We start from the raw sequence: 10178 nt of genomic DNA on the forward strand, positions 1-10178 counted from the left end.
GAGGCACAAGCAGCTGCCAGGGAAGCAAGATGTAAAAAGCCATGAGCCACACAGTAAAATATAAACTAAAAGAAAGTTGTAAGAGCTATTTACTAATAAGGCTGAGCTAACAGGCCACAGTATGTAATTAATATTAAGCCTCTGAGTGGTTATTTTATTTTAATTAATTAATTTATTATATATACAGTGTTCTACCTGAATGTATACTGCAAGCCAGAAGAGGGCTTCAAAAATCCTATTATAAATGGTTGTGAGCCACCATGTGGGTGGTAGGAATTGAATTTAGGACCTTTGAAAGAGCAGGAAGTGCTCTTAATCTCTGCGCTATCTCTCAAGCCCCTGAGTGGTTATTTTAAAAGCAGATGCAGGGCAAGACGGAATGAGAAACCTCCAGTTAGTTGTTATACCAGCAATTGAGTTTTTGAGAGTCATCACCACACTGAGGTAGTTTTTTATGTGATACAGTTACTGTTCATTCATCTGTGTGCCTGTAAATGATCTCTTGTCCATACACCTGAAGGAACCCCAATAAACTAACTGGTTCACTAAGCCAGGCTTGAGTTTCTGTCATTGTCAGTGCCTATCTTGGGTGAACAGATACTTGTTCATATCTCCCCAGGAAAAATCACACCACAAGCATAAAAAAACATCAGGTTTGGGGTTTCCACATCCTTGAAAGTAAGAACCAATACTACCATTACATTCATCTGAATGCCAAAATACTATATCAAAGTCTCATCAATTACACCACAATCAGTTATTTCTTCACTTAGCTAACAACTGCTTGAACCATTTCTTGTACGAAAGCACAGCAACCTAACATTCTCTGAAGTTCATCATGTTCTAGGGACAGGCCACCACCAAAGTCACAGCTGGCTCCACGTGGCACTGACAACTGAGGAATTTTTAATGATTTGGCAGAGAAAGAACACCTACACAGAAATCAATTGGTCTTTTTGCTCTACCTGGTTTCAGGTTTTAAAAATCTAAGTTGGTTTTGGCAAGTTTCTTTACTGAGTGTACAGAAACAAAACACCAGCAAGCCATCAGACTCTTCAATGAAAATGTATTTAACATTAAACAGAATGTGCACATCATGCAAATGAGGCACCACATGATCACAGTGTGCTGTGAGGTACAATGGAGCTCAATGAGATGGATGCGTAGCAAAATAAAGCTTTAATAAAAATGCCCAGGCCGGGCGGTGGTGGTGCAGCACGCCTTTAATCCCAGCACTCGGGAGGCAGAGGGAGGTGGATCTCTGTGAGTTCGAGGCCAGCCTGGTCTACAAGAGCTAGTTCCAGTACAGGAACCAAAAGCTACGGAGAAACCCTGTCTCAAAAATCAAAAAAAAAAAAAAAAAGAAAAATGCCCAGTTATATTTTTAGATGTCAAGCCATGCTATCATCTGTGTGCTTGTCATAAAAGATATATCTCCTTTGATATATTCATCAAGGTCAAGGGCACATTTTTAGTGGTATGCATTTTATTTAGACTATATCACATAAACATACATAGCTTCTGAGACTAATACATTCTTAAACTGTACCAGCTTTAAAAGTACAGAACAAGATCACTACTGAGATTTGTTTATATCTCTTGGTTGTAAATCTCAAAATTATAGATCTTTTCAAAAGGCTTAAGGTAAAAGTCAAAACAAAAAGTTCCAAAGAAAAGGTCATTTTAATAGTAAAGCTACATTTCACCACAAGAAATGCAAATTTTAAATATAGCATTATATGGCATAAAATGTATGGAGTGATACATTCTAGTGTCATTTTTCCATGTTCAGACTTTTTAACGTTAAAGTCTATTAAAGTGACATACTGGGACCAACTTGAGGCCCCTTTTCAAAGCACTGTGACTTTTTTTTTATTACAGTTAAGCAAACATAGGAGCAAACAAAAAGAATCTCCCAAGATCCAATATAAAAACAATAGCAAAACCATAAAAACAACCACCTGCAGGAGACGTGATTCATTCAACTGAAAAGTCATTCAATGGTTTGGAGTGACAATTTGAAGATTTTAAAGGCATGATATGAAAAGGTCCTTGCTATCTTATGTTGCCCATGTATGCATAAGGGGAAAGAAATAATTTCCACTATTTAATTATTTATTCAACAGAACTTACTTAATGTCCAAACAAGTAATATGGGATAATGTTCTGCAGGTGATGAAGCTTAATAATAACAATAAATTAACAGAAACCTGAGAGGGAGAGAAAATGGCTAGATTTCTCCCCCACTAAAAAAATACAGGAATATAAGCAGCCCAGGTCAAGTACATGTTTAACTAGAGTGTGGATAAATAGAAGATTTTTATAGGAAGAGACATCTAAATGTCTATGTGCTCCAACTCTGGGAATGCAAGTGTCCTAAAGTGAGGTTCCCAGCCAGCATCACGCAGGATATGATATCAGAGAAGGACAAGGAAATGCTTTAGCAGCAGTTGAAGCTCATAAATAGGACCATAAAATGAAACTTTGCTAAAGCCCAACAAGGCAAAAATCTCAAGGTTTCTACCAAGAGAGGCCAGTGTTTGCCAAACAACCTAGGAATACAGTTACATTCTGATCTAGTAATTTGGAATCCAGCGGTTAAAGGCGAAAGAAGCTTCTTCAGGTGGCTAGCAGCTCAGATTTAATACCGACAGCTTCATGGGTGATCCAAACACCACCTGTGTCAATTCAAAAGCAAAACCAGGTAAGACCAAAGCAGAAACCAGTATCTTGCACTCTAGTTCTTCCTTGGCTAATACAGTATTTCTCAAGAAAGATAGAGTAGCAGCTTTTACAGAATCATTCTTTTAGTAGGGTCAAATGTTCCTCATATGGGACTTCTTTAAAATTGGCAGATGTTTTGAGATTTTCTGCCCTTGAGCGAAGAACATTTCTCCAATGAGGAAGTAGGAGTAGCGCACAGTTTCAGGAAGGATGAAAGAAGAATGGGGACGCTCCAAGCCACCAAGATTGTCCTTGCATACAAACCATGAAGTGTTTAAGATCTCAAGCACTGTGGCAATAAACCACCATTGGTTTAGAAGGATTTGGGCACTAGTCTAAAGTTGGATAGTGAGGTAAGTGAATTGAATGGAAGTTAATTAAATCAAGGTATACTAACAACAAAAGAAACTTCTTAATGAATACTAAGCCATGCAACTGACAAGGAGACAGAATGCTCAGGTAAATTTGCATTTTCAGTGTTCAAGAAAGCAGCCACTCTTGCAGAAGTTCAAGATCATTCTAGTCTACATAAGTTCAAGGTCAACCTAGTCTATGTGAGATCCTCTCTCAAAATATTAAAAGTGGCTTGTTTTGTATTTCCTCTCCTGTGTCAAAGGACTCCAGGGACTCTGCAGAAAACTGACTGAAGGAGTCTCGAGAGCCCACTGTCTATACTATAGATTCTACAGGCAAGGACTGAAGTCACGTGGAAATAAGTACACAAAATACAACTTTGTAGTCTTCCCGTTCTATTATTGTATTTGGATACAAAAATTACACTAAATCAGGTTAGGAACCAAATTTCTATTAGAAGAATACAGAACCATAAAAAAGTGATGGAATTATAAGAGCCTAAAACCCTTTTTAAGAGTGTCCAATGACAGGAGGACTGAGAAGAAAGCTCAGTAGGAAAAGTGCTCGCTGTGAAGGCATCAGTATGAGTACAGATTCCCCAGCACACACATTGAAGATGTACGTGGCCACAGGTACTGGTAATCACAGTGTAGGGTGGGGGTAGGATTGCTGCAGCTCATTGTTCAGATAACCTAGCCAAAAAAAAAAGTTAGCTCCAGGTTTAGTGACAGACCCTGTCTCAAAGGAATATGGTGAAGAGCACTTGTGCACACACAAGCAGACACCATACACAAAAAAAAACCCCGAAAAATTAATATAAAATGACAGGAGCAATAGAAATTACTAACTTCTCCAAGGATTTGATTATAGACCCTAACTATGTTTGCACTGTTCAAAAATAAGTCCCATGGGCTGGAGAGATGGCTCAGTGATTAAGAGTGCTTACTGTTCTTGCACAGGACCTGAATTTGATTCCCAGTACTCATGTCAGGAGGTTTACAACTGACTGTAACTCCAGATCCAGGGGAAATGTGATGCCTCTGGCCTCCAAGGCCTTCACTCCTGTGTGTATCACACACACTTAAAATATTTGTTAAAAGTCCTAAAGTGAAATAAATCAAATGTAAAATATAAGTGTACACAAGTGTATAGTGCATATAACTGATAAAGACTCTCACAAGAGAGTGACCAGTGTTGTTCAGTAGTAGAATATGAGCTTAGCATGTAAAACACAGCATGGAGAGGGGTAAAGGGAGAGAATAAGAAACTCCAGAGGCCAAAATGATAGAAACTGAGAAATCAGGCAAGAGTGAGCATCAGAGTGCCAGTGAGAACAAAAGCACTTTGGCAACAAACAAGCTCAGTGGTGGGGGAAAACCTTTCCTCTCTCACTTAAGTTAGGATCCAAAAACAGATGTCTGGTTGGGAAGGATCCAGAATAGATCAATAGAACAGCTGACCATTTGATTCATCAGTCTGTATGAGTGTTTATAGGTAGAGAATGGGATGTCATGGAAGAAAACTAATAGGAGAAGTTCACTTTGGAAGAATTACCCTCAGTATTCTCTCCTAGCCTCTGAAAAAGATGCTACCTGAAATAGATTGGCCATCAAACGTTCTCAACCTTTCTACCCAAAACTCCAAACAAAGAGGACAACGTGAGTAGGATACTACATTAGGGACTCACATATAAAGGAATTACTTAGAATCTTTCTCCTTCTGTGTGTGCTGCAATAAATATTCATTTATTTTCAATTTTTTATTTGTTATTTTCAAATAAAATTAGTTGTTCAAGAGGCTGGGTGGTATTTATTCAATATTTACACATCTCAGTTGGGGAATTATATATTTAGAGTATCATTAAAAGGCTATACCTTTCATTAAAAGAATGCTGTCTTTGTCAACAGAAGGTGTTCATAGTAGTTTCTTGCCCAGGACTGTTAAATCCTTCGATGAGGTTTTTGTTACAGTCATCAAGGCTGAGATTTTCACTGGATTTCTTGGGGAACGTAGGCGGGCCAGTAAAATCTAAGATATCTTGAAGTGCCCGGGCATTACCAGTTCCATTTTGGTCCAGAGACATTCCAGGAATCATTTCACTCACTGGTGAAAATTCTGGGATGGATATAAGCTCTTCTTTGGAAACAGGACTAGAAGAGATGAGGGAAACATAGAATGAGAGACAGAGAGGAGAGAAAACATGAGAATAAAACATGATGTGTTAATGTACTTTGTCCTTTTTGTGTGGTTTTGCTATACTGCTGTTATGGAAAGGATGAGGTAAGAAAACAACAACTGAGTTCACATCTGGTAAGCGGGTAGACACAAAATCCTTGTAGATGAGAACAAGGGAAGCAGGCAGGCAGGGCAGTGAAGAAGAGTGAACTCAGTGTCTGAGGGTTGAAAGGAAAAAACCTACAGGCGCCACCACATTATTACAGAGAAGCAATGCCCTCCCGGAGCTTTTAGGCTGGGACATTCCAAGAGTAAGTAAAGACTAAAAGTTCAAAGTGAGCTGAAAAGGGCCCTAATTTGCCCTGGGGTCTCCTGGTGCTGCCCTTACAGTAGTATTGTCTATGGTGAGCTGCTTTTTTCTGTCCTTGGCCTCAGTTTCCTCCCCCTGTAAAGTGGGAAGAAGAATTTTTTTCTTCCTCCTACTACTCTTTTGAGATGTGAAATAACTATGCTGAGAATAGTTGATGCCGGGCCACATGAAGTGAAGTAAGTATGTGCTTAGTTAAGGTTGGAGAATGGGAACATGGAACGCATTGTAACCCTGGGCAACTACAGACCCAATCTCAACCACTGCCTTTCTAAAACCAGGCTTCCAATCCACCCGGACTTATCTAAATGAACCCAGCTGAGGCTAGCTTTTTCTTCCTTTCCCTAGAGATAAGAGGCATTTCACTGTTGCTGTCTGCTATAGGATATGCAAAGGAACATATCCAGGTCCAGAAGACTAGGAATGAAGGGCTGTCCCAGAAGAGTCTTAACATCTAGAATAAGGCTGATGCCAGTCTCTTCTTCCTTCATGAGACCTTAGGGAAGAAACTATAAAACCCAGTCGATTTGTAGAAGCTCAAAGGATCTACTGCCCTCACACCTGAGCCATGGTAAGGCACAGTAACTGACCTAAGATCTTTGAGTATTTGTGCAAGCTGCCTTATTAAGTAGAAACATCTGGCCCCACCCACACCTTTCCACACAGTTCCCTTCATTTCAACTCAAGAACACAGAGAAAATTTGGACATGGGTGCACATACCTACAATACCATTACTTAGGAGAATTAAAAGTTCAAGGTCAGTGTGAAGCACACAGTGATTTTGAGGTCAGCCTGAGCTACATGAAACTCTGTCTCAAAAAAGCCAACTACACGCACCATCAACAACAATAAAGAGAATGCCACCATAAGCTTACATGTGGTTTCAGTAGATGTCTCTCTCTAAAAATTCAGTGTATGAAGCCCATTCACTTTTATGAATCCTAGCCAGTGGTACCATGTCTTCCTCTCCTCAACACAAAAAAAATCCCAAAACATAAAATAAAGCACACTTGGCTCAATATGGGTGTGTTAACAGTTATGATTACCTCTATTTTTCTTTCCTGGGAGCAGAGTGGCATCAGTCAGGGGAAGGCTGTGTTGGGGATATGGGGATAACCCAGTAGAGGGTTGGTGGGGAGCCCCACTATCAGTCTATACAGAATTTTCTCTGCTGGTGACTTTGTAGACACAGGAGACCCCGTTGGTGGTTGGGCTATACCTCCTTTACTTGCAGGTGCACCTACTTCCCAGCTTCAGAGTGCTGCATAGTCAAAGATTCACAGCTGCTTCCTTTACTTTCAACAATTTCTTTTAACTAACAGGAGCCACTATGGTCACAGTTACTCCTGCATCATCCAACATACAGTGCCTAGTCCACACTGAATGACTAATATATATTACCAAATATAGCGATAAAAAAAAATGATGCCCTGAGCCGGGCGGTGGTGGCGCACGCCTTTAATCCCAGCACTCGGGAGGCAGAGGCAGGCGGATCTCTGTGAGTTCGAGACCAGCCTGGTCTACAAGAGCTAGTTCCAGGACAGGCTCCAAAACCACAGAGAAAAACCAAAAAAAAAAAAAAAATGATGCCCTGGGGCTGGAGAGATGGCTCAGAGGTTAAGAGCACTGACTGCTCTTCCAGAGGTCCTGAGTTCAATTCCCAGCAACCACATGGTGGCTCACAGCCATCTGTAATGAGATCTGGTGCCCTCTTCTGGCCAGCGAGCGTACAGACAGACAGAATACTGCATATATAATAAATAAATACATTAAAAAAATGATGCCCTGGTGGAAAAACAACCTTTAGATTTCCCGGGAGATTGAGAACACATCTTGCTTAGTGCCTTCCCTCCCTCTACAGTCTTTCTCCAGTAAATGACAAGCCATGAAACCCCATCTTCCATTCTGCTTCTAGGATGCCAAACTCAAGACACTTATATTACACCAGTGACACCTTTTCTATACCAACAAAACCTCCTTTCGAGGAGATTTCATTATGGATGGGGAAGATGAATGAAGAGATAAAATAAGAAAAGGTGTATTGTAAACAAACAACTAAAAGAAATGAAAAAGGTGGGAAAAGATGGAGCAACTGGCAGTAACTGGCAAAGAGATAAAAATTAAATGCAAAATAAATAACATACCTCACATCCATAGACTGAACTTCTTCAGTTGAATCATCCAGACTGTTGGATTTCCCATCAAGGCCCTCCAGATGAACAGGTGCCCCAACTGGTTTAAGACTATTGGAGAAAATGTCTTGGGGAAAGGTTTCTGGAGCAGCATGCTCTGAGTCATTTACTTCCTGACAGGTGTTCAATCCACTGATTTCTGATCAAGAACACAAGTCTTCAGATGAATCAAACTTTCAAATTTGATAAAGTAGTAAGAAACACATAAGCAGGCAATTATTTTCATCCTTTCACCAGTAATACAATGGGGTCTTTTTGTTTGTTTAGTGGAAAGAACTGCCAATAACTCCATGCAATCAGCTTCACAAAGGAGAAGAAAATATGATCAAACTATCAGTGTCTACAGGGCCTCAATTTAAGAGATAAGCCAGTTCTTAGTAATACCTGATTGTAGCACAAATAATAAAAACTCAGCGATAAATAGTCGGGTTCAACCTGAAGGTCCGATGAACAAAGCAGCCAGTCACTGGCCTCTTACCTCTACCTCAGTCTGAAATGGTAATCCTGCCTCCAGGAATTCTCAGAATAAGACCAAACTGAGAGCTGTCTTCTCCTGTCTTATATACCTCTCTAGTGGTTGAATTAAAGGCATGTACCAATACCACCTAGTTTCTTTGGTAAACTAGTGTGACTACTGGGATTAAAGGTGTGTGTCACCACTGCCTGGTATGTATGGCTGACCAGTGAGACTGTTTCACTCTCTGACCTTCAGACAAGCTTTATCTATTAAAATACAAATGAAATATCACTACACCTGATGTATAGTCAAGGTCCCTGGAAAGCATCCTGGGCCATGCATCAGTTATTAGAGCAGGTGAGAAAGGCAGTGGTTTCTCAAATGGAGTCAACAGTCCTTATGCTGGAAAGATGTCTCAGGAGGCAAAACTGCCAGCAGCCACACTGTCTTGGGACCTAGCTGCACTCCCCTGAACCCCAGCCCCAGCAGTAATGTTCACTAGTCCTCCTCACCTAAAGACCCAAACACCAGACCTCACACTCACCTATTTTGTTGGGGACAACTGGTCTTGTCTTATTTTCCACATCTACCACAGGCTGAATATCTACTTTGGGGTCTTCCTTCTAGAAACAAACAGAAGGGGATGACTACAAAACAATGGGGAAGGGAGAGAAAAAAAAAGAAAAAGTATCCAATAAAAATAACTATAAAAGGAAATAAAAGTTTTTAAAAACTCAATGGCAATGACTGGAGAAGAAATTAGGAAGGCAATAAAGGTTGAAATATTGACACTATAAAGAAAAACACTTTTTTAAAGCACCAGGGAGTATTCAGAACCCTTCTGGGACATAGCAGGAAGTGATTCTTTGATGCTCTGTGTTTTTATTAATTATTATGTCACTTTTCTCTTCAAACTACTGTGTCTTTCCTTGTGTCACTGTCCCACTGCTCTGAGGGAATCTTTTACTTTCTTCATCTCTAAAATTTCTCTTTCCTTTCAGGTCTCAGTTCCGTCCTGAGCCTTGTCTTGAACAGAAGAGGATAAGTCTATTTTTTCTAGACATTTGTCTCAAACCTTCAACATCACTAAATGTATTCTGCTCTTCTTCACTCACGACATAATGGTTATCTGAATTCCCACCTTCACTTCTAGAGACGCATCACTCTTCCTTGTTCTCTTCATGATTTCATCTATTCTCTGTGTGTGGAACGTGTAAGAGAATAAAAAAATGTAAGAATAAATTAAGTAAGAATAAAGTTTTTTAAAAGCTGGCTCCATATGCAATTCATATTTCTCGAAAACATGTAAAAGATAAATGTCAGCAGATGAAAAGTACCCACAGAAAGGTTTCCATTGGTTCTGCAGAAGTCTTCCACTGCTACAAACAAGGTCAAAAGAGTACACAAATACAGATCTAGAATTAACATACAGTTTGTATACCAGCTTTCTCCTCCTTAAATGTCATTCAAGAGGACTGCTATAGAAAGCAAAGTTGAACAGTAGCTCAGGATGGGTCACAGATCTCTTAGCTCCTAGACCAACAGCAATACAAAGCCCACACTGGGCCCAGGATACCACAAAAACAGTCCTTCATAATCAGTCTCCTTAAATCCAACTTTATATGTAAGTAGATTGTTTAAAAGGAATAAATATTTCAATTGAAAGACAAAACTGTTATATTAGATTCAGAAAGCAAGTCCTGACTATATGTTATTTACAAAGGATGCTCATAAAAACAAACAGGTTAAAAGAAAAATATGGAAAAAGATTTACCATCAAGACATTAATCATAAAAAGGCTGCCTGGGCGGTGGTGGCACACTCCTTTAATCCCAGCACTCGGGAGGCAGAGGCAGGCGGATCTCTGTGAGTTCGAGGCCAGCCTGGTCTACAAGAGCTAGTTCCAGG

The 10178-nt window shown here is 39.9% G+C and overlaps 1 protein-coding gene across 8 annotated transcripts in view; it reads right to left on the reverse strand.

Moving 5' to 3' along the window:
• Nucleotides 1-1468: 1468 nt before the first annotated feature.
• Nucleotides 1469-10178, reverse strand: part of Map7d2 (MAP7 domain containing 2) — a 106393-nt gene continuing 97683 nt past the window's right edge. For 4 of the 8 annotated variants that reach the window (XM_013350595.2, XM_013350593.2, XM_013350594.2 and 1 more), the window contains 5 exons: nt 9412-9468; nt 8815-8893; nt 7766-7952; nt 4953-5228; nt 1469-2678 (listed from right to left, as the gene is read on the reverse strand). In XM_013350595.2, coding sequence (XP_013206049.1) covers nt 4979-5228; nt 7766-7952; nt 8815-8893; nt 9412-9468 — 573 coding nt within the window. In that variant the 3' untranslated portion in view covers nt 1469-2678; nt 4953-4978. The remainder of the gene's footprint in view (nt 2679-4952; nt 5229-7765; nt 7953-8814; nt 8894-9411; nt 9469-10178) is intronic. The other 4 variants (XM_026784750.1, XM_026784748.1, XM_026784749.1 and 1 more) reach the window with 1 other exon arrangement.

This window comes from Microtus ochrogaster, chromosome X (genome assembly GCF_000317375.1).
Source record: "Microtus ochrogaster isolate Prairie Vole_2 chromosome X, MicOch1.0, whole genome shotgun sequence".
Taxonomy (NCBI): Eukaryota; Metazoa; Chordata; class Mammalia; order Rodentia; family Cricetidae; genus Microtus; species Microtus ochrogaster.